The sequence below is a fragment of the Phyllostomus discolor genome, chromosome 2, assembly GCF_004126475.2.
Source record: "Phyllostomus discolor isolate MPI-MPIP mPhyDis1 chromosome 2, mPhyDis1.pri.v3, whole genome shotgun sequence".
NCBI lineage: Eukaryota > Metazoa > Chordata > Mammalia > Chiroptera > Phyllostomidae > Phyllostomus > Phyllostomus discolor.
Window position 1 is genome coordinate 101,982,624 of NC_040904.2, and position 24,955 is coordinate 102,007,578.

The 24,955-nt window shown below is 39.4% G+C and overlaps 1 protein-coding gene across 2 annotated transcripts in view; it reads left to right on the forward strand.

Annotated features, from left to right (window-relative positions):
- The window catches only part of SLC49A4 (solute carrier family 49 member 4), an 85,314-nt gene extending 61,103 nt beyond the window's left edge, over positions 1-24,211 (forward strand). The window contains exons 8-9 of one of the 2 annotated variants that reach the window (XM_028505100.2): positions 15,508-15,690; positions 22,853-24,211. In XM_028505100.2, coding sequence (XP_028360901.1) covers positions 15,508-15,690; positions 22,853-22,968 — 299 coding nt within the window. In that variant the 3' untranslated portion in view covers positions 22,969-24,211. The remainder of the gene's footprint in view (positions 1-15,507; positions 15,691-22,852) is intronic. The other variant, XM_036018193.1, reaches the window with a different exon arrangement.
- Positions 24,212-24,955: the final 744 nt, after the last annotated feature.

Genomic DNA, 24,955 nt, shown 5'->3' on the forward strand with positions numbered 1-24,955 from the left:
CTGTAAAGCCCAGTTATCCAGAGTAATAACTTTTGGATACCATGTACTTTTTATATACTAACTTTTGGGTTTTGAGCAATTTGAGACAGTATTCTGGGCCAGAATTTTATTTTATTTTATTCTGCTATAATTTCATAATTTAGCAGTTGTACAACATTCTGGTGGAACAGTTTTAGTTTATAACTTTTTTTATTCATGGCATTCCCCTCAAATTTTTTTGTGATTCTGTATGTCAGTGTGCATCTGCTAGGTTTTACAAGAACACTCATGAGTAACTAACAAGCAGATTTCTTTTCTTTGAATTAAGTGTAAGACATTCATTATAAGATTGTACTTTCATTAAATTTTATGTATTTTCTAATTAACATAAATTAACAGTTTTGTCCCTGAATGCAGGCACTAGGAATGAATTTAATTTTTTGCCTCCTTTTTTTGTCTGGGATTTGTGTAATGAACATGTTTACTTTTATAAGCAGAAAAAAAGTTTATATTTGAAAATAATACATCTTTTTTTTTTAAGAAAAAAGGTATTTATTTTTGGACAGAGGGGAAGGGAGGGAGAAAGAGGGAAAGAAACATCAATGTGTGGTTGCCTCTCATGTACCCCTGCTGGGCACCTGGCCCGCAACCCATGCATGTGCCCTGACTGGGAATCCAACCAGCGATCCTTTGGTTCTCAGGCCAACACTCAATCCACTGAGCCACACCAGCCAGAGCATAATACATCTTTTTAATCTTAAAAGAAAAGTGGTGTAATTAACCCAGGTCAAGACTGTTTTCCCAATCTGTCCTTGAAAATAATTGTGTTGGACAGAAAGGAAAGCAGAATTCTAAATTAAATCAAGACTATTACTGAAAGGTTGCATTTGCTGTGGCTATCTTAACAACTACTGAATTTATAAATTCTACTGTTGTTTTCAGTTGCAAGTAAGTTTTTGAATGTCACTTAGATACTCCTGAAAGATGCATTTTTAATATTTGTATATATTTATATTTCATAAATATACTGGGTTAAGGTTAGATTTGTTCACATTCCTTCTCTTAATTATAGTGTATTTATTTCTCTTTTCTGATACCACTTAATAGTTACTTGAGTATATGTTTCATCTCCCCTAACTGTCTGAAAATCTGCAGACTGGACTTGTGTCTTGTGATGGCCTCCCTGGCCTCCCTGAGGAAGGAAGAAGGAAGGGGAGGACAGAAGGAGGGAATGTATATTATCTCCATATTTAATTTCAGTAGATATGACTTATTGCAAGTAATAGCAATCATGGCCACTCTTTGTTATTCGGCACTTGCTGTAGCAAGACAAAAGGGCACATTTTAATGGAATGGAGCATTTGAATAAATCTGTCACAGATACTCTTACAGCCTTTGTAAAAATCTGACTTAATTTTTAAGTAAAAGAGGCTTCACAAAAGGGAGCTTATTTTAAAATCTAATGATAGACAAAGTTAGACCTTTAGGCTATTTAAAGTCAGTAACAGCAAATTCACATTTCTATTTTTACCAGTCATTCTTTTTTTAGTCAGGGAAATACCTAGTCTTACTCCCCATTTCTAGCAAACTTAGTATCTCTGTTACTGCTTTTTGTACATAAGAAGAATATACATTAAAATTATTTGCAAATATATGCATTAATTATGACTGTTGACGTAAGTTAAAAACTAGTTAATTTTGTTCAATGCATGTGTTTGTCGTGGGTGCCACTGCCACCAAGACTTTTTACTGCAACCTTCTTGTAGCTCCCTGGTCTTGGTGTGGTTGTGCCACACAGAAGAAAGCTGGGGCATTTTACGTTGTGTGAAGGCACACTGCTTTGATATGTGTACTTGCTTACGTACATCTTCCTGCACACTGTCAGCAGTGTGCTTTTATTTCCTTAAGGAAACTTAATATTTCAAATTATATTATATCTTCATTAATTGAAGTATCTACAATAAGGCAAATAAATTAACTCATGACTAGATATTGTACGTTCAAAGTCTTGAAGCTTCTGCCATGAGCAAAATTATGAAACTGTCACAGGTGGGCACGGGTATCCAGGTTCTTAGTGATCAGGACAAAGAATTGAACCAAACACCCAGAGTTTATAGCAGAGAACATGGGATCAGGCCAACTCCAAGCAGAGATTGAGCCCACCTCATGGGCTGGAGGGACTCTATTCTTATAGGGCAGATCCTTTCTGACTAGTTTTGATGGGCTTTACTGAGCATGTACAAGTAGTTGTATTACTTTAAAGCTACTGTGCATGTAGTCTCCCATCATCCTCCCCAATTGGCCACCAGGGAAAAGAGTCCCACAATGCTACCGAATTGACCCCCGTTTCTCCTGGGGTCCCCCTGTACTAGGTTTGCCTTTCCCTTCTCCAGAGAATTATAGCTCTCCATGTTAGAGATTGGTGAAAAGGAAAGGAGCTATTTATTCAAGTTATACAGACTTAAGAGTACTGACTTGATGTCTTCATCAAAATCCCAAAGTCCGTTAAAACACCCACAGACGCACACAGTCCTTCCTTCCCCCTTTGCCCAGTCTGGGGTACCGTATCTCAGGGGAAGAAACAGAAGTCCATGGCTCAGGCAGCTCCCAGTTCTTCCCAGTAATCCGTGCTCGGCTGGTAGGCCTTCCTCGGTTCCCAGCACCATCAGCTGTGTTGCCGGGATCTCCAGCTAAAGCTGCATGGTTGTTCTCTGCTAAAGCCGAGTGGTGATTCTTCTCATGGCTGCAGAGGGGGGGGTCCCCCCACTTTGGCCAAAGCACGTGGTTCTCCTCACTGCCACAGCCACATGGTCCCTCTCCTTACATGGCTGCAGGAGTCTCCACTCAGCCAAAACCACATGGTTCTCTCCTCAATGGCTGCCAAGTCTGGGTTTCAGTATCCTTCCCGCTGTACTGGGCTCCATCATGAGTCTGCATAGGGGTGGCCCCATGTCGTGGAGCCAGTCACTTCCAAGTTCTCACTCAGGCACTGTAACTAGGGGGAGTTGCCTCCCAGTTACATCTTGGGGGGGAAGTTCCTTCCATCCCCCTGGCTCAGAGCATGGCCACAGCTATTTAACATATCTATGCAACCAGTTAAAGGTTATAGATGTGTTAAATGACCACTCTAGAGGTTAGCTGCCTAGATTAGTTGCTATGCAAAACAGCTTTCAATGGCCATGTTCCATGTGTCTCTTCCTCCAACTCACACCTGTGTTGGAGGGTGAGGACATCCTATATATCTTTCTAATATTTCCTGGACACCTTGAATTCTGAACCCCATTACAAGTCCTTCTTTTGGGGGCCCTCTGGCTGTACCCTCCTACAAAACTACATTATTATTCACTTTATCTGAGAGCTTGACATCCAGCCCTGTTAGCCACAACACTCACAGTCATTTTTCACAGAACAGATGAATACTTTGAAAATGGCATTCTGAAAAATGTTAGCACTTTGGTGTTGAGTTTGCTGAAACAATATAATTTGAGTGTTCAACAGAAGTTGCCTTGGGAGAGGTTCTTTGTCTGATTCAAGTTACTAGCCTGCCATGACTTGTCGTCAGCATGGACAGTGGGTGGGAAGTAGAGGGGATGACATACACCCCCTGAGAGTGATAGCTGGCTGCAGGCTGACTTCAGGTGATGTTCAAAGAAAGAAAACATATTTAGTCGTATTGAAAGGCATGTGACATATGAAAAGAGTAATCCTTTTAATATATTTTCATGTAGTTTGCATTTATTAAGGTAATTATTTCCCATTTTAATTAGCATACAAAGAAATAAAAACGTTTGCCAAAAAATGGGTGGTAAATAAGAAAACTCAGAAAAGAATGATGAATATGATTAAACAAATGCATATTCTTAAGGAAATCAGTGGTGTTAAGCTTTAAGGAAAGAAGGTTAGAAGTGACTTAATTATTTTCAGTTTTATGAACTAAAAGTGACTGTTACTCATGTTTATGACTGATCAAGAATGAAAAAAATAGAACATAGACGAAAAGAAGAAAATGAATTTGTGAAGTCTTAAGGGTCATGAAATGTTCCCAGGGCCCTATGAGGACGACCCTGTGCTGTTTGTCTGTGACATTTTCAGGAAAAAATACGCACTCCAGCAGAATCTGTATTTCTTGAAGACAGAGGGCTTGACCAGGGGATCAGCCAGTGTTTCGTGACTTAATAGTACATTGCCTTCTTCAGAACCATAAGTCAATCATTGGGAGCTTGAAAGTTATTGATTAAACCCAGTTCTACAATATCTGATTTCAAAACTAGTCTCTACTCGGGGCCCACTGTTACAAAGGGTTATTAGTTGTGCATCATTCCTGCAAGATAATTACTTTGCCATGTAGCCCTTAGAGACTGCACACAATTGTCAGCCTTTACAGGACTTGAATGTGTCAACAAAAAGGCTAAACAAGGAACACCAAAGATTAATAGCACAAAGACAGAAAAAAACATCTCCATTAATAAATATTGCAATGAAATATGTCCATCCTCTTTGGGAACCACAGTTTCACACACTACATATTTTAATTAGCAGTAGATCATGAAGGCCACAGCCATCATTTTTAGGAAGAAAATGTGAGGCTCTGAGAAGAGAGACACGACTCTGTGATACAGATATGCATGTCTGTGTGTGCATACATATGTGCATTCTATCTATTCTACATGCTCAAAATCTATGAAAAAAAATAACTGTGTAGTTAAGTTAACAGTGTGGATTTTTTAATATATTTTATTTATTATGCTATTCCACCCCTTTATTCCCTTCAGCCCTGCACCCCACCTCCCACCAACATTTCTCCCCACCTCTTCCCCTGGCCCTTAGTTCATGTCCATGGGTCATACATAAAGTTCTTTGGCTTCTCCATTTCCTATACTATTCTTAACCCTCCTAACCCTGTACCTTTTACCCCATTCTTTCCCTTCTCCCTCCTTCCATGTGATCTCCATTTCTGTGATTTTGTTCCTGTTCTAGTTGCTTGCTTAGTTGATTTTAGTTTGGGGGGTTATTTTTAGGTTCAGTTGTTGATAGTTGTGATACTTTGTTGTCATTTTACTGTTCATATTTTTTGATCATCTTCTTTTTCTTAGATAAGTCCCTTTAACATTTCATATACTAAGGGCTTAGTGATGATGAATTCCTTTAATTTGACCTTATCTGAGAAGCGCTTTATCTTTCCTTCCATTCTGAATGATAGCTTTGCTGGATAGAGTAATCTTGGCTGTAGGTCCTTTAATGGACCTACATGACAACACAGTTGCCCTTCATGACTTTAAATATTTCTTTCTAGCCCCTTCTTGCCTGCAAGGTTTCTTTTGAGAAATCAGCTGATAATCTTATGGGAACTCCTTTGTAGGTCACTGTCTCCTTTTCTCTTGCTGCTTTTAAGATTCTCTCCTTATCTTTAATCTCGGGTAATGTAATTATGATGTGCCTTGGTGTGTGCTTCCTTGGCTCCAGTCTCTTTGGGACTCTTCTGGGCTTCCTGGACCTCCTGGAAGTCTGTTTCCTTTGCCAGATTGGGGAAGTTCTCCATTATTTTTTCAAATAAGTTTTCAATTTTTTGCTCTTCCTCTTCTATGGTACCACTACAATTCAGATATTGGAATGCTTAAAGTTGTCCCAGAGGTTCCTAAGCCTGTCTTCATTTTCTTGAATTCTTATTTCTTCATTCTGCTCTGGCTGAATGTTTACTTCTTCCTTCTGCTCTATATCATTGATTTGAGTCCCAGTTTCCTTCCCATCACTGTTGGTTCCCTGTATATTTTTATTTATTTCACTTTTCATAGCCTTCACTTCCTCCTCTATTGTGCAACCATACAGAGGCATTTCTGTGAGCATCCTCATTACCAGCATTTTGAACTCTGTATCTGATAAGCTGGCTATCTCTTCATCGCTTAGTTCTATTTTTGGAGCTTTGATCTGTTCTTTTTCTGGGGGTCTTTTTTTTTCTCAGCATGCCTGTTACATTCTAAGGGGCAGAGCCTTAGATATTTGCCAGGGTAAGGCAACCCACTTTGCTGCATTGTGGCATGTATGTTGGGGAGAGGTCCAAAAGGGAACAATGCCACCTGCTTAGCTCTCCGCCAGATTTCAGTCACTTCCCCTGCTTCCCACAATCAAATTGAGCCCTTCTGTTGCTGATTCCCTGGGTGGGTGGTTTTGTGTACATTCTTAGGACCCTGTGGGTCTCTCCAACGAACTCTCCTGTGAGTCTGGGAGTTTCTTCTGCTGCCTCCACAACCCCCACAGGTTTTTACAGTCAGAGGTTTTAAGGCTTTATTTCCCAGCACTGGAACCCTGGGTTGCATGGTCTCTCTTGCTCTCCAGTTGTTCCTCCCAGTATATCCAAACATGAATGTGGGACCGCCTGGTCCACCAGCTGCCGCCTCACCCACCTGGTCCTCCACCTTACTACGCATCCTCTCTGCCCCAACTGCTCGTCCCTGCCCCTCCTACTGGTCTGGATGAATGTTTCTTCTTTAACTCCTTGGTTGTTGGACTTCCATATAGTTCGATTTTTCTGGAAGTTCTGGTTGTTTTTTGTTTTTAAATTTGTTGTCCTTCTTTTGGTTGTGCAAGGAGGCAAAGTGTATCTGCCTATGCCTCCATCTTGGCTGGAAGTCCACAATGGGGATGTTTACTCTTTGTAGATAGATGTGCATACATCTGTAAATACCTTTATTTCCAAAAGTATTATGATCACTTGTAATATCAAATGTAGGTTATAAAAATATTTTAATAAAGGTCTAATCTAATAATTCCCAGTTAACTTTCCTAACTCTATCATAAAATAAATATTCAGTTGGTATGCACATGAATAAAAAATTATCTAATAAAGTATATTAATGTTATAAATCTACTCTTTAGGGAAATTTCTCGATTATAATCTTTCTTCTTATTTATGTTTCTTCATAAAACTATAAACAAATTCTCTATTTTTTTTAAAGATTTTATTTATTTTTAGAGAAAGGGTAAGAGAGGGAGAGAAACATCAGTGTGAGAAACATTGATCAGTTGCCTCTCTCACATAAGCCCCAGCCAGAGACCAAACCCACAACCTAGGCACGAACCTTGACTAGGAATCGAACTGTTGACCTTTTGCTTTGCAGGATGATGCCCAACCAACTGAGCCATACCAGCCAGGGCCTCTATTACTATTATCTACCTAGAATCACCTGTAACATTTTTATTTTTAGTGTTCTAGTTAAACTAACCTACCTACATCTATTTAATTTTGTTAATGATATACTTATTGAACCTTAGTCATCATCTGATATAATTTATCATACCATAAATGTATCAGGGTATCTCTTCCATTACAATCCAGATAGATCTTCTCTTGGCTGCAATTTGAATACCTCTCAAAAGAGGAAACACATTACCAGTTCTGTTGTTAGTCAGCTCTGGGTCCTGGGAAATTCTTCCTCCTATTGAGATAACTGATCTGAAACAACATGGTTTCCACAGTGCGAGTCAGCTCCCTCCCTCTTCCATTGATGGCCCTCAAAATGTTTGAAGATATTTATCATGTCTGACCTTAGCTTTGTAATCTAAACATCCCCCAGTTCTTTTTTTATATATTTTAATTGTTGTTCAAGTACAGCTTTGTGTCTTTTACTCCCATCCCAGCCCCTGCCCTCAGCCCATAGTTCTTACAACCTTTTCTCACTGGACATGCATTCCCAGCACTGACCAGCACGGTCTCTCTCTTGTAAACCTACCATGGCTTGTCATTGTCCTTCTCAAAATGTATTCCTAGAATGTAGCACGCTTTTCCTGCTGCACTCAGCACCTAATGTTGGGAGGCTCTTGTTTCTCATGATTAGCCATAGCATTTTCTAAGAGAATGAAGTGTAACTATCTTCTGAATACTTTTTGTGCACAAAACTGGCTGCTGAGCCAATAGGCATCTCTCATATTCCTTTAGATTAGGAATGATTCGAAGACAGAGTATGTCCTATTTATTGCTCTAGCATGGCGGCTTACAAATGGTAGGCCCCTGATAAATGGTTTTGAAGACAGGTTTAAGTTAAAGTGTTCCCTATTATATACCTAAGCAATAATTTTTGGACCCATTTTACATTTATGCGATGAAAGTTCATCTTTTTCTTTGTAACCTTTCAGGGCTCTATTTTTGATTCTGCCATCTGTCTGAGTGTGCATCACTTACAGCTTTGTGCTGAATACAGATTTGGGAAGCATGCCTATTGTGTCAATACCACTGAATAAAGAAATACCTGGCCTTATTTTTATTTTTTTTTCCAGTCTGACACAGTGGATTGGTGGGAAATGTTCTAGATTCTGTAGGCCTTAATTATATTATTATTACCACTACTAACTCACATTGTTTTTAAAAAAGTCATTTTGACATTCAGAATTTTGTTTGGTCAGTTCATCTGTAAAATACCTAACCTGCCTCAAAGAATTGATAGGATAATCAAACATAATAATATATTTGAAAGCATTTTCAAAAAAAGTGTTTTAAAAGTTATATAAATCCAAGATTCAAATTGTTCTTGTTATTGATGATATCTTAAGAATTCATTAAATTGTTAGTGGAAATAGTTATTCTTATCTGAAATGTTGTGATTTGCTTTATAACTGCTACTCATCTAAAGTGTGATTGTTTTAGTTAATAAAAATGTATTTATACATAGTTTTATTTCTCTAAATTTTAGTAACTTAGTTTGTCATTGGGAGTGGGGTTGGTGGGCCAGTACTTTCTGGGTTTTAATCTATGTTCTAAAAACACATCCATTGTAACTGTATTTTATGTATGCTACATGGGACTTTTTTTTTTTTTTTCAATTTAAATCACGGGCCTGTGAATTTGTGAATTTTATTAGCTTCTTTGAAAGAACTCTTCATCAGCATTGTGTTGGTTCTGCTAAATTACCTTGGCTCTTTAATTGAAATACAGTTTATTACAATTTTAGCATCAGTACTATAGAAAGTCATGGAACTATTTAATGATCATGTAGTTTGAACCCTTTCTGATAAGCAGGGAATTATCTTGTCTGCCTGACTTTTAATAGCTGACACTCACCGACAAGATCTGCCAAACCATCGTATAAAGACACTGCATCAGACTCTAAGCTGAAAACTGAAATGGAAGTCAAATCCAGACTCTGAATAATCAGCTTCTACTTTAGGCATGTCTCAGAACACTGGGGAGGAATGTATTCAATCAGTCATGGCACAGCCACCTTCCCCCCATTCTGATTATGAAGATCTTAATTTAACCCTTCCCTTGCAAATTACTTTGATTTTTTTGTTTCCACAATAAGAAGTGTTTTCATATTTATCCAGTATAAAACAACCCTTAGCTCATCATTTTTATAGTAATACAGGAAGCAAACATTGAGAGTAAAAGAATTAAATGAAAATACTTGCATTTTTTACTGGCCTTGGAGGTTATCGTCCATCACAGCACATTCTCCTCATGTGTAACAAGGACTGTCACAGATGAGGTAGGAATGCTGAGGTGCAGGATGCTGCACCAGGACTGGGCCACGTGCCCCCCAGGCCCAGGCTGCATGGACGAGCCAGTGAGCTAACAGACTTGCATGAAGTGGAGTTGGGTCAGCTACCAATTCATTGTTTTATTACCAATGAAATTTCTCTTTTAATTTTGTCAAATAGGTAAGATATACACATAGTAAAAAAGTCAAATTCAGATAGTAGAAAAAGGGTCTACCCTCCTGTCAATCCCCAATTTCCCTCTCTGGGGGCAACCCTGAAAGTCACTTTCTTCAGTATTTGTCCAGAGTATTCTATATATTTACAAATGTTGATGTATCCTTAAAAAAAAAAAAAAAAAAAAAAAATCAGTGCCTGTCCAGAATGTATCCAGCCATGTACTATGAAAAATAGAGACATTTATTGAAGAAGATACAAGAAACATTGTACATAGAACAATAACGCCTCAGTCCCCTGTAAGTAGGAACCTTGGGACCTCACATAGTTCTCCCAGTCACCACAAGCTGCCCTGTTGTATTTTCCTAAATCTTTTTTTAAATATATTTTATTGATTATGCTATTACAGTTGTCCCATTTTCCCCCTTCATTCCTCTCTGCCCTGCACACCCTCTCCCACCCACATTCCCCCCCTTTAGCTCATGTCCATGTGTCATAAGCTCTTTAGCTTCTACATTTCCCATACTATTCTTGCCCTCCCCCTGTCTATTTTCTACCTACCATCTATGCTACTTATTCTCCATACCTTTTCCCCCTCTCTCCTCCTCCCACTCCCCTGTTGCTAACGCTCCATGTGATCTCCATTTCTGTGGTTCTGTTCCTGTTCTAGTTGTTTGCTTAGTTTGTTGTTTTTTTTTTAGGTGTGGTTGTTAATAATTGTGAGTTTGCTGTCATTTTACTGTACATATTTTCTATCTTTTCTTAGATAAGTCCCTTTAACATTTCATAAAATAAGGGCTTGGTGATGATGAACTCCTTTAACTTGACCTTATCTGAGAAGCACTTTATCTGCCCTTCCATTCTAAATGAAAGCTTTGCTGGATAGAGCAATCTTGGATGTAGGTCCTTGCCTTTCATGACTTGGAATACTTCTTCCCAGCCCCTTCTTGCCAGTCTGCTGGGAGTCTGCCAGTCAGCTGACAGTCTGATGGGAACTGCTTTGTAGGTTACTGTCCCCTTATCTCTTGCTGCTTCTAGAATTCTCTCCTTCATTTTTACCTTGGCTAATGTAATTATGATGTGCCTTAGTGTGTCCTTCCTTGGGTCCAACTTCTTTGGGACTCTCTGAGCTTCCTGGACTTCCTGGAAGTTCATTTCCTTTGCCAGATTGGGAAGTTCTCCTTTATTATTTGTTCAAATAACTTTTCCACTTGTTGCTCTTCTTCTTCCCCATCTGGTACCTATAATTTGGATGTTGGAACGTTTAAAGATGTCCCGGAGGTTCCTAAGCCTCTCCTCATTTTTTTGAATTCTTATTTCTCCATTCTTGTCTGTTTGGTTGTTTCTTTCTTCCTTCTGGTCCACTTCATTGATTTGAGTCCCAGGTTTCTTCCCATCACTATTGATTCCCTGTGCATTTTACTTCATTTGACTTAGCGTAGCCTTCATTTTTTCATCTAATTTGTGACCCAATTCAACCAATTCTGTGAGCATCCTGATCACCAGTGCTTTGAACTGTGCATCTGATAGGTTGGCTATCTCTCGGTCGCTTAGTTGTATTTGCTGTGGAGCTTTGATCTGTTCTTCCATTTGGGCCATTTTTTGTGTGTGTTGATGCGCCTGTTACATATGGAGGGCAGAGCCTTAGATGTTCACTGGGGCGGGGCAACCCAGTTGCTGGGTTGTGATGCTGTATGTGGGGGCAGGGTCTGAAAAGGAGCAATGGTGCTTTCTCTGCTCTCTGTTGGATTTCAGTCCCTTCCACTGCTTCCCTCAAGCAAACTGGGCCTTTCTGGTGCTGATTTCCATGTAGGTGGGCTTGTGTACGTTCTAGGATCCTGTAGGTCTCTCCAACAAACTCTCCTGTGAGGTTGGGAGTCTCTCCCAATGTCTCAACCCCACAGGTGTTTTCAGTCAGTGTCTTGAGGCTTTGCCTCCCTGTGCTTGGATTCTCGGTTGCCCAGCCTGTCTCACTTCCCAGCCCCGCCCAGTTTATCAGCTCACAAGTGTGGGACCGCCTGGTCAGCCAGCCACCCTGCTCACTGTGTCCTGCTTCACAATCACTGTCTTGCTGCATCTGCCCATTGCTACCCCATGCCCAGGGTCTGCCAGCCGCTGCTTACACACCCAGGGTCCACCTGCTGCCATCTTGCATGCCTGGGGTTTGTCAGCTACTGCCTGGCATGCCCGGTATGCCTGGTGCTACCGCTTTTTTTTGCCACAACCCCCCACTGCCCAGTGGCCCGACCCCACCCCTCCTACCAGTCTGGTTGAATGTGTCCACATCGACTCCTTGGTTGTTGGACTTAGATACACTTCAGTTTTCTGTCAGTTCTGGTTATTTTGTTTCCAAATTGTTGTTGTCCCTATTTTGGTTGTGCGAGGAGGCACAGCATGTCCACTTACACCTCCATCTTGGCAGGAAGTCCCCTATTTTCTTGAATCTGATCAATGGTCTGAAATCTCTTCCCTTTCAAAGGTGATTTTAGTTTTGGGAAAAGCCAGAAGTCACAGGGTGCCCAATCTGGGATGTAATGGAGCTGAGTCACCTGGGTGATTTGATGTTTCACCAAAAGACTCTGCATGAGTTGTGATGCATGAATGGGTGTGTTGTGATGAAACTGCCAGTCACCACTTGCCCATAGCTGCAGCCTTCTGAATCATCTGAATAGTTTCCATGGAGGAATGTTCAAGCTTAATGCAAAATTTGATGCAGATCTGTTGCTCTTCTCACTCAGTCATTTTGAGTGAGTCATTACTCACTCACACAGTAAACATGCTCACTCAATGGCATCTACCACCCTCACTGACTAGTACAGTGAAGTCGTCATTGTTCACACATGTGCATTCCAGTCCACTCTTCTTGGCACCCAGGTTACATTGATGTTGCATGAATTGTTCTCATTATATTAACAGTGGCTGGGCTTTTTCTGGACAGACCTTCATGTATCACTTCTGTACCTTTTTTACTTATATATCTTAGATGTTCTTTTTTTTTTATTTTTAGAGAAAGGGAGGGAGGAAGATGGAGAAACAGCAATGTGTGGTTGCTTCTCATGTGCCCCCCCACTGGGGGGCCTGGCCTGAAACCCAGGCATGTGCCCTAGACTGGGAATCAAACCGGTGACCCTTTGGTTCACAGCCCATACTCAATCCACTAAGCTACACCAGCCAGAGCAGATGTTCTTAATATCAATACCTACAGAGTTAATTTATTTTTTTCTTATATGTTTATTGATTTGAGAGAGAGAGGGAGAGAGAAACATCAATGTAAGAGAGAAATATCAATTGTTTGTCTCCCATATGCCATATGTGCCCTGACCGGGGATCAAACCCACACCTTTCGGTATATGGGTCAACACTCCAACCAGCTGAGCCACCTGACCAGGGCTGGAGTTAATTCCTTTTTAGTGGTTGCATAATGTACCTTTGTTTGGTAAGTTTTTTAACAACCAACCTCCTATTGATAGACATTTAGCTTGGTTTTAATACATTTTGTACTACAAACAATATTTTAGCGAGTCTACTTTACATACTTAAACCTCAGTAGCTGCAGGATAAATGTCTAGATCTGGAATGGCTGGGTCAAACAGTATGCATTATTTATTTTGATAGACATTTTCAATTACTCACCAGAAGATGAACTACTTACAGTTCCATCAACAAAGTTTAATCACAATATCAATTTTATTTTTCCAATGGCAAAGATTTCCTCTTCCCTTCCCAGAGTTTAGATACTTAGGATACCAAAGTCAAAAGATTTGTAAGGAGCATAAAATGAGGCCGTGGTGTGGCGTGGCCATGAGGGGTTCAGGCAAGACCCTGCTTCATCACGCTCTCCTCAGAGACGTCCCATGTCTCTCTCTCCCTCTCTTGCTCCTCTTCTTTTTTTTTAATCATGGTTGATAATAATCAATAGAATCAAATCTCTGTCTTCAAGACTTTAAACCAATAGCTAGTCCCTTTACAGTATGTCCTCATCATTATGTTATTGTTTTTTCTTTTACAACATGCATTTAATCTATTAAATACAGATTATGATTATTTTTTAGGTATTACATTTTAAATTTGCCTGATTACAAATTACATGTGAGGGTATATTTCCTTCAGAAATGTAAATGTCAAAAAGGATTATTTCCAAACATATTTCCTAAAAAATGGTAAGTCTATCACTGGTTTGTGAATTATTACTTAGAAGTAATACTTTTTGGTTCTTAAGGGTTTGCATTTTCCTGTCATTTTTTCAGTGTTGTCTTATTTTAAACTCCTAGGCTCATCTCTGTTTAGGTCAGTACCCATCTCTGCTTGGATTACCACTAACTGACCAATAAATTATTGTAAAGTGTTTTGTAGATAGAACATTCTACAAAATCCATTAGTGGTATTCCATCCCTAGGTTTCCAAATGGGCCACTAATGAGTCATGTTGTTAAGTAGAATGAGTTCATTGATTTACATGATCTATGTCTAGCAAATAAACAGTGAGCCTAAAGTATTAGGTTTTGTTGTTTCTAAGAATCTCTTGAATATTACTTCATGATTTAAATGGTATTTATTGTAACTATCCAATGCTTCCCATTTAACTCTGCAGATAATGTGGTCTCCGAGTTAGCCAGCAGTATGTTTGTTACTCACTGTCATCTTCTGTTCTCTGTTCTCATGTGCAGTCTATGCAAAGAAGGTCAAAGTGGTCACTAGCTGTTTATGTTATTGGATGCACAGAATATTTTATGACCCTGAAAGACCAGTGTAATTGGAAGAGGAAGTGGGAGTTGAGGTGAATTGGAGAAATTCTATTAGAAAACAGTGGATATTATTTTTTTACCTCTTCAACAATGTCATGAACTGTTAATTATTGTAATCAGTAATGATAAATTCTGGTAATTTGATATGTTCTACGAATAGTACATAACAGATTTTAGATAACCCCCTCACTTTCTGTAGTTCCTGTACAGAAATTTCTTCCTCAACACATATTTTTATTAAAAATATTTTTCTGGTAACCTTGAGCTTAGAATAAATACTACTTATTATCACTAGTGGGATTGATATACTCACTAGTCTATAGGAGATGTTTTAGATTTCTAAATAGGATATAATTTTTTTCCTCATTGGGTCTGTTTTCACCTTCAAATTAAAGTTTATGAAGGTTTGTATGCAGACAATGGCAAATGATACAGTTATTTGGAGTGGGATGTATTTCTCTAAACTTTTGTCTAAGAAAAAGAATAATGTCCTTTTTCAAAGATTTTACTACAGAATGGGGTAAATAGGCTTTTTATTGGTTAATTGGGGATTGATTATATATTTCTGGGTAAAATTGTTTCTATTCCAAAAGTTACAATTTTAAAACAATTGAGAACTAATTCTATTTCAAGTGTTTCTCTAGGAATTGCATACTGAGTTTTATTTTGTACTTGAGGGGCTATTATTAACCAGCATCTTAAATATATAATTTTCAGTAACAATGTTTCTTATGTTTATTCTTAGATTTTTAAGTTCTCTTTAAAATTATAGAATGAGTCTAGATTTCTAATTAAGTTGCTATATTTCATTTATCTCTCTATTTGCCAGGAGTGTGTGACTAAGAAGTAAGAGTCCTTTAAATTATATTATAATGGTAAGATTGTGTCTGTGCTTTGGAATAATCCACCAAAAAGATAAAGCAAATAAACTGGTAATCATCCAGCAACAACACCTTTCCCTGTCTGCTCACCGGAGCAAAGAGCTGACAGATGTATGATGCTTTTGTCAAACTTTATCAACTGCCAGTGAAAAGTGATGAAATTGCAGAGTCAATACTTATAAAAGAGAAGACCCAGAAGGTCTGTCTGATAGGACTCACTGCTGCCGCCGGGAAACTTAAATGTGTGTGTTTTTCTTTCAGTGACGTTGTACGCCTCCTGTATCCTCCTGGGAGTGTTCTTGAATAGCACTATACCTATATTTTTTGAGCTTTTTGTGGAAACTGTCTACCCAGTTCCAGAAGGAATTACCTGTGGAGTTGTCACTTTTTTAAGTAATATGTTCATGGGAGTACTTTTATTTTTTCTCACATTTTATCACAAAGGTAAGAAATTTGACTTTTTGATTACTATCTAAATGTGTTATGAGAGGTTTGTGGCACTGCTGTGTAGGGAGTTTATGTGGAGAATTCTTGCTAGGGAAAATTACTTTTTGGGGGCTTTTACATACCAATAAAAAGAAAATACCTCCAGTTATTTATTTTTTTAAATGCATCCTAATCTGATCTAATGCACCCTTACCCCCCTAGAATTTCTGATTTAATTAACCTGGACTGGAGCCCACCATTTATATTTTAAAGCCCCACAGGTGATTCTAATATGCAGGTTCTCGTTGCTTTTAAAAATACTTAGAATCTCCTGTCTTAACATGGGGTATTAGTTACTGGTAATGTCAGGGGTACATGGTTTAAAGCCTTAGGGATGAGTAAGAGCTCACCCAAGGAGTATACAGAGTGTACAGAACAGCACTGCCCAAACGGAACTTTTTACAATAATGCAAATGTGTTTTGTCTGTGCTGTCCAATACAGTAGCCACTAGCCACATGAAGTGAGTGCAGCTAAGGAGCTGGGTTTTTTATTTCATTAAGTTTTAATAGCTACATACGGTCAGTGCGGGTATAGAGTGAATAGAGGGTTGAAGTTAGAACCCCAGGGGTATACCTTTGAAGAAGTGAGAGAGTCTTAACAAAGGAGGCTAGGATGGGGTCCTGAACCCAGGGAGTAGCTCACCCTGGACAAAAGGAGACGGAGGAGAAGGCAGTGTCAGTGGGCCAGAGGCGATACCTTTGCTGGGCAGATTATTGAAGGAGCTCATTCTTCATGGCATCACCTTTCTGCTTAGAAGGCAGTTGATCTATTAAGATTTGTTGGGAAGAAAGTTGAGAAGGGACTTCAGGAGAGAATGAGACTTTCAGAAAACCTTTGAGGGGTGGGAGGAGGTGCTACAGGGACAGCTGGAGAGGTTGCCAGGCTTGTTGAGGGCAGGCCCAGCTGCTGTTGGGGTCCATGGGTTTGTACTGGCTTCATTTTGAACACTTGTTTGGTTTTCTCTGATGTTCTCTCTTCTGCAATCCAAATTCTGTTTTACTATTTCAGAAAATTTGGACATAATTATCTAGGATATTTTTGCATCTTTTTATTTATTTTTTAAAGATTTTATTTATCTATTTTTAGAGAGAGGGGATGGGAGGGAAAAAGAGAAGGAGAGAAACAGCAGTGTGTGGTTGCTTCCCAGATGGCCCCCACTGGGGACCCAGCCCACCACCCAGGCATGTGCCCTGACTGGGAATCGAACCAGTAACCCCCTGGTTTGCAGCCCATGCTCAATCCACTGAGCTACACCAGCCAGGGCTTATTTTGCATCTTAAAATAAGAATTTATACTTGTGATTCTTGAATATAAAGTTTTTATTAATTTCTGCAAAGTTTATATTTCACTTTATTTCTTATCTTAACCAATCTAATATTACCTTCCCTCCCCCCACCTGTTGCTGTTCTCCTAACTGCTCATCAAATAAATATCAGTCCATTTGGTTAATCTGTGCATAAAGGAATCTATAAGATTCAAATATAATAATAAATGGTCTAAAATATGATGCTCCAAGAGGGCTATTAGTTTATGGAAGACTTTTTGACAGGCTTATAGTTAAAATAGTAATCACGTTAACCTCTTTAGGAAAATAAATTTTTGAAACTTTCAAAGCTGACAAAACAGAATTTGCCCTGGGATTCAGACAGCTTTTGGCTTAGTACTTTCACCTAACAGCAAAAAGCATACAAATGGCATATTAATTTCTTATTCTAGTTAACAACAAACTAGACTATTTCTGTCAGTGAGTAATGCACGTGAAGTAGCTTTTAACTTGGCCAAACTTGATGTATGTTTGATCATGTGAAGGAAGTGCCATTAATGGCATCAGACCACTCTTGACTGTCCTCCTGGAAACGTGTTTCCGTTAGGGAGCATGCTATCTGCAGGCATTGGACTACGGTATTTGCTTCCAATGAGTTTTCTAAACAGAATCATCTAATAATTATTACATATCAGCTTTAATCTACTTCACTTATGTCACAGTTGCAATTAAGAGGCTCAGTACCTCTCTTTTGCATGGTAAAGTATCAGAGATGGCCATGGTGCCCGTTCAGGGGCAGTTTTCCAGCTCATGGGCACAAGTGTGGTCAGTGGCCCTTGCGGCCTAGTAGAGCGTGGTTTTTCCTTTCTGCTGGAGGTAGGATTGTGTCCTCCGAGTATTTAAAAACAACAGTAGATGCCAGATAATGCTATTCCCCCATACACCTCTTGCATGCAGTCTCTAGACCGTAACGTGTATTTATTGATCAATTTAAGGCAGGGAATATCCCTACACTGGCTGTGGCAGAGCCCAATGCACTCCTGGCGGTTGTGCTTGGCCAGTAGTGTCTCTGTCACTCCCCTAGATCCAGCTGCAGCCGTCTGTCAGTCTGTTGAATGTGAATTCACTGATACCAACATCAGGCAATGGGCGCTCATTCTGCAGATTCATAGTGATCAGATACAAGCAGATATTTTTGTTTCTTTGACCCAGACATCAGAGGAAACATTTATTTCTTCTACTTCCTGTCTCACTGATGTAATCAAGGATTTATCTAGCTAGGGAAAAAAGCTTTCCTCTTTTTGGCTGGTGTCTGATCACATGTTCTTACACATGTCTGTGTAAATGTTAAAGGTTTGTGCCTGAACTCCGTCATTATGGTAAGAAATGAAACTTTAAATAATAAACACTTTTACTCCAAAAGGTGATTTTCAGGAAGAAAAATCTGAGCACATTTTTACATTTTATAGAGTTGATGAGAAGACCTGTGTGCAAAAGCCTAGACCAGGGCATAATTGGCAGTCCCCAAATACTTGTTTTCTTTCTTTCTAGGTAATTAGCTGGTTGCTGTTAGGAATTTAAATATCTACACTTCAGTTTGAAAGAGATGCTTTTATATGTATGTTTGTGAGTGCATCTACTGAACACACACAGACATACCCCATGTCTCTCAAAGGCTACGGTCACTAGACCTGTGACACCTGTGCCGAGGTTCTTCCACGCAGAATGAGTGGGTGCTGTTCTGGAATCCTGTTGTACAAGGATGTGGTAGAAGCCATGTCCCCATGCCTCATAGCTGAGTATGATGACACAGAAATTGCAAACCTGAACATTTTGTAAAATTATTTCCTAAAGATATATTTTAGTTCCATAGTCTAGTACCTCAACATTCTTTTTTAATCCTCACCTGAGGGTAAGTTTTTATTGATTTTAGAGAGAGGAAGGGAAAGAGCGGAGAAACATTGGTGTACGAGAGAAGCATTGATCAGGTTGCCTCCGGCGCACGCCCTGGTCGGGGATCGAACCCACAACCTAAGTATGTACCCTGACCAGGAATCAAGCCCATAACTTGTTGTGTGCAGGATGACACTCCAACCAGCTGAGCCACCTGGCCAGGGCTCAGTGTTTTTTATGATAAATTGAATTCCCTTCCACTTAAAGCCAGTGTTCAAATGCCATAATTTAGTCATTTTTAAAACTTGAAAAACTTACCTAAAAGTTACATGTTATAATTCAACTATTAATTGTATGACTAGAAGGCCAGCTTTTTAATCATCATAAAGATCTGTGGGTTTTTTAAGTCTCTTCTGAAAGAAGCACTACACTTCCTAACTAGAGTTTTATCTCCCCACAATGTGCTATCTGGGAGGTAATTACATCCGAGACGGCTTTTCATGGCTGTGCAGACGAACCCCAACATGACCACATGAGATTGGTTTGCTCAGCAAGAAAGGCTCCACTGGTGATTCGCTTGCAGATTGTGCCCGTCGCCGTCGCTGACAGCAGATGACACACAGGCTCCTATGCCAGTGCCGCTGGCTCATTCGGAGCCCGGGGTCATCGGTCTCCCACGTCCTGTTTTGAGTGACTGGGACAGTGTCAGAAGTTTCTTAGGAGTTTTTCTGGCTTGGCTTTTTCATGGTCACTTTAAAAAAAATTGTTACTTGTTCCCTAATATAAACATACGTGTAAAACTCAGTTGCTTCCTATAATACTTGCTTTAAGAATCTCAGCCAGTTATTTCAGGTGGCACTGCGACGCCTTACTCTGACAACTTCCTTCACAGAATCAGTTTGGGAGTGCTCTTCTGTCCTTCAGATGCCCTGAAACGTGTTCCAGTGTTGTTTTATAGTGTGTAACTTATTCTGAAATCTGTATTATCTGGGTTTTTTGTTGTTGTTCTGAGGCTTTGTAGCAGGTTTTGACTAAAAGCAGTAGAAGGTTGGTTTTTTTTGTTTTGTTTTTTTACCTCAGTCCTTTCATTTCAAAGTAGCTGACCGTGAGTGTGAGGCCGCATTGTAGCTCAAAAGATTGAGGCGCCTGGCTGAGGTGGGAGGCGTTGAGTACTGGTTACCAGAACAGGTTTAACAGATTGTGCACTGGTGAGAAGTATTTTTATATCTAAGGAGTAAAATACTGCAGTGTCTTCGATTGTCAGGTCTGCTGGGTAATTCATGGGGGGTGAAGGGAGCAGGGTGTTACATTGCATGTGAAATCACGGTGTCAGCTGGCTCCTCTTAAATGAGAATGGAGACAGCTTTGCTAAATCATTGTGATTCTGGTTGAACAACCAAAGAAAAATACAAGGTTGGCTCTGGATGACAGTACATGGAACCAGACAAGCGCCTGGTGTCGTTGAAGGGAAAGAGGAAGTGGGGAGTGTAACACTGCTTCTGGAAGGAAACGGTAAGAGGATGAGCAGAATCCTAATTAGTTTGGTCCCAACCGAGCATCACCCCTCGGTGCAGAGTCCTCTTCACTGAGGGAAACAGAGCACCTGTCTGCACTGTACATCGGCAAAGGGAGTGCTCAGGTTAGAGTGCAGATAATAAGTAATAGAAATATAGAGGCAAGTTGTGGAGCCTCAGAGTATGGATTTATATTTTCTCCATAGAGTTAAGGACAAAGGGAAGGGATGTTAGAAAATGTGCTCACATTAAAAGATTTCAAGGGTAAGAACAAGAAAATTTCCGTGGATCAGGACTGTGTTGGCTCAGTTACGTCATATGACACTGGGCCCGGAAAGGACAGCAGTTGGCTTTGCTGTTGCTGAGCCCAGTGAGGCTTTTAAACCATTCCCTGTTTGTCAGAGCGCCCAACTTGTGGTTTTTGTGAGTGGTTATCAGTGGGAAGTGTGCCCGTTCCCAACTCGGACCTTTGCTTTCTCAAAAGGCAAAGAATTTCAAAGAACACTTACAGCTGGCCGAGTCAGGTGCACTTACTGATAGGTGGACTTGACTTTGCAGAGAGAGGCATAATAGTAAAAACGAGCCAACCAACCATGAGACTATGAGGCCATTATGAGGCATATTTAAGGATTCATTTGAACCCAGGTAGAAGGAATACTTTTACAACTCTGATAAAATAAGGTCTGCTTTGGCAATATTTGACTAAGTTTTGCTTAGTATTGACAAAGTTTTGCTTTGGCAAAAAATTGATTAGATTTAAGAGGAGCAAGAACACATCGTGTGTTTGTTCTAGCTCCCCATAAAATGCAGCAGCAAATTTGACTTTAAAGTCCAAATGCTCACCACAAGCGGTGTGCTGTTGTCACTGTTTTGCTGCTCTTTCTCTTCGTAAGTTTTACTGCTGCTTTTTTTGCCTATTAAAACTGGCACTGGAACTCCAGAGGCTGTGTGGTCAACGTAAAGACAGAAAACACCTGCGTGTCATTTCAGGGAATATCAGAATAAAGACAAGGTCCCAGAAGTCACAGCCTTTCTGAGTGTTAGATTATATTCAATCCAAGAAAAGCACAGAAAACAGCTTTGCATGAAAACATCATTGAAATACATGTCTTTCTTACATGCTGTATAATAGCATGTCTGACTTTTAAAATATAGAAATTGAGAGGTGAGGAGGCATGTTTTGTGAGCATATTGCAGCAAAAAAGGTATTTCAGCACCATTTCTTACCGGTTTGTTGTTGAATTTCCATTCTTGGGCATAAATTGCCCTTTTAGCCATATGAATTATGGATTACATTGAAGCAGCAGTGTGGAGATCTTTAGGATGATTTTTGAAGATTAGAGCAGTATTAGCATTCTTTAGAAGTACAAAGGAAAAATGTAAACCGATAGCAGGGCCCAAAGAAAAATGTACCGGGGAATTTCTTTATCTCATTTGTTGTTTTTTAAAATCAAAACTGCTGAATGAATATTAAACTACAGAAGTATACCCTACCCTGCCCCCAGTGCCAAGAAGCTGCTCACTTCTGCACTCAGAGCCTCGGGACTGACTGGTAAAGGGGTTGGGGTGGAGGAAAGCTGAACAGATGTAGTGCTCAAGGGCCGCCGGAGCTGGAGGGAACAGCTGGAGGCAGCCTCCATCAGCGGGCCCGAAGCCCTAGCAAGAGACCCAGGCGAGACCTGTCGCAAGGTCCAGAAGTCAGGAGCAAGCCTTTGTGAAGAAGCATGTTCTCGATTCCCTTAAATCACATCACAGCAGAATTGTCTGTTCAGATGATTCTTGTAGGTTTTCTGGTAATTGGCGTCACACATAACGATTATGCTTGCAGGGAAAGGGAAAAAAAGACTAGAAAAAAATAAGCCAAAACAGTTACAGTAGTTTCTCTGAGGGTAGATTTAGGGTTAATATTTTTATGTTTTACTTTATTTTTAAATATATTTTCTCAAAAAAAATATATATATATATTTTCTCATCTGCTTTACAATGAATTATTACCTGATGTTTTTGCTGAGAATTAGATGGTTCTATCCCCCCAAAATATGAAAGTGTCATCTCAAAATTCAGGTGATTTTATTTGTCTTTCTAATCCAGCAGATATTTCTAAACAAGGACAAGAGTGAGGGTGATTAGAGGGCGCTGAAAAAATAATTAACAAATTAACAGTTAAAGGTTATTGTTTTTTTCGTTGTAGTGAATAGATTTTTTTTGCTATCAAAGTCAAGGTGGATTGAATTGATGAAAAGTTATTAACAATATTGATTTAAAATACTCCACATGAGAGCTCTGTAATACGCTACATGCATCACTTGGACTCCAGATCGTCACTGTTTATTGAAAGTCAGTCGTCGGCCTTCTAAGGTGCATTGATCCCAAGTGCCTTTGAACGCAGCAGAGCGGGTTGCTCCCGGCACACTGCCCAACGCTTACATGCATGTTTTTGTCTTACAGAGTTGTCTTGGTTCAACTGGTGCCTTCCTGGGTCGTGTTTGCTCAGTCTCCTCCTCATTCTGTGCTTCAGGGAATCCTATGACAGACTCTATCTTGATGTGGTTGTCTCAGTTTAATAGCACAGACCGGAAGGAGTTTACAAAGAGACTGGAAATCAGTTCTGCATTCTGCACATTTGCTTGGAATTGCACACCTAACAGGATGAAAAGGAGAAGAGAGAAACTTCATTCAGAGGTTTTGTTGGGTTACAGATGATCACATTAATTTAATTACTACTAAGTAATAACAATGTGGGACTTGAGTGATAAAAGGAGACTTAAAAACTCTAGAAATGGCATACCTGTGTGTGACTCTGGGTTTGGAAGTGTGATTGATGTCTTACATGTATACAAGGCACCACCTAAACAACTCCCTCTGAGCTCTGTCCCAGTGCTGAACTACTGACCGGTTCGTTGTAATTATGGAAAGAAATAGGGTGTCTGTCACATGCAGATAGCCCTTCCCTGAGTCGAGTATCAGAATAGGAAGAAATGCCAACAACTTCTAAAGAAGTTTAAACCTCATATGCGATTTTAATTCTAAAACAGCCAAGAGATTTATCAATGATAGAAATTAGCCACATGTACACTACATTTTTTTCTAATAAAGCCATTTCTTACATGACTCCTTATTTTTAATTAGGTCAGAAACCAGTGGCCACCTTTATGATGGTGGTCACGTGCTTTCCAGTGTCTTCAGAGCACACTGTGTCTCAGTCTTAACTTACCCTCATTTCTGTGAAATACAATTTCATCTATTAGGCTCTTAAACAGTTATATTAAAGGTGACTAAATGTTTGATGTAGTCTCATTAAAATTGTATGCAAAGCGTAATTTTATTCTGATTTAGCACTTTGTTAAAAGAAATATGACAAATCACATAGAACACTGTGTCTTCAGCATATATATATATATATGTGTTTATATATATATGATGTTAAGCCCAGCATCAGCTATTATATACAGGGGTTACATTTTAGTTAATGAGCCTTGTTTGAAAATAACAACTTATAACATTAAAATTTCTGTTAAGTGATTTCTGATTACATTCTTGTATTTCAATTCAGGTTGTAAAACATTCAGTTTTATATGGAGTCAACACATTTGAGAGGGCAATATTTTGTCAATACTGGTTTTCTTTCTATGGATGATAACTTTGTAAAAAATAACAATCACTCATTGAATGGCTCTCAGACATGTATTTCACTGTGACATAAAATATGCTGTGGCCGGATTATGATGATTAACACTACACATTTACATATTTCCCCTCACACAGAAAAACCAAACCTTTCCTCCCAAAGTCAAAAATAATGCTTTGCTTTTATTATTCCGAGCCTCATTCAACTCTCTCTCCTTTTTTCCTCACTTAAAATTGTGTCTTCCTTGTCAGCCATATATTTTATATATATAAAATTTGTATTTTGGGGCAGAGTACAAGGCAGCTCCTTTGGTTACCCAAGACCGTGAAGTGTGGTTGAGGAAAGCTGGTCATCTCTGCCCATGTGCATGCACCGTCACACGCACTCACACGCAGTTCCAAATGTCCCTCCTCGCCCCCTTGATAAGTTCAGCACTATTCATTAACCCACCTTGGTTGTGGAGGAAGATTGTATTACTACTGAGCCTTCTTCTAAGACCCTAAATTGTGCACCTTGGAAAGTAAGAAAACCCTAAAATTTAACATCTGTGAGTCACCTTTAAATCATGTCCCTTTTACAACCACTCTGCTGACTTAGCAACAAGAACCAAAGGAACCAAGGAAGTTGTTAAAAAATAGAAGAAAACCCATGAGAGCTAGGCTTATTTACAATTAACTCTGTCATTCTTCTTAAATAAAAATAAAATTTAAAAAAACCAGAATTCTTAAAGATGAGTGAAAGCCAGCCACTAATGATATCAGTAGTTCACAATTCAGATGCCAAAATAACCACCAGCCCTTCTATTAGAAGATAGACAGCAGAGGGAAGAATTATTAAGTATTTGGTTTTATCAGAACTCTTGTGTTTGAGAATATTCTGTATAAAATTTTGCTGTAATAAGACTTCTGATATAGAACATTTTA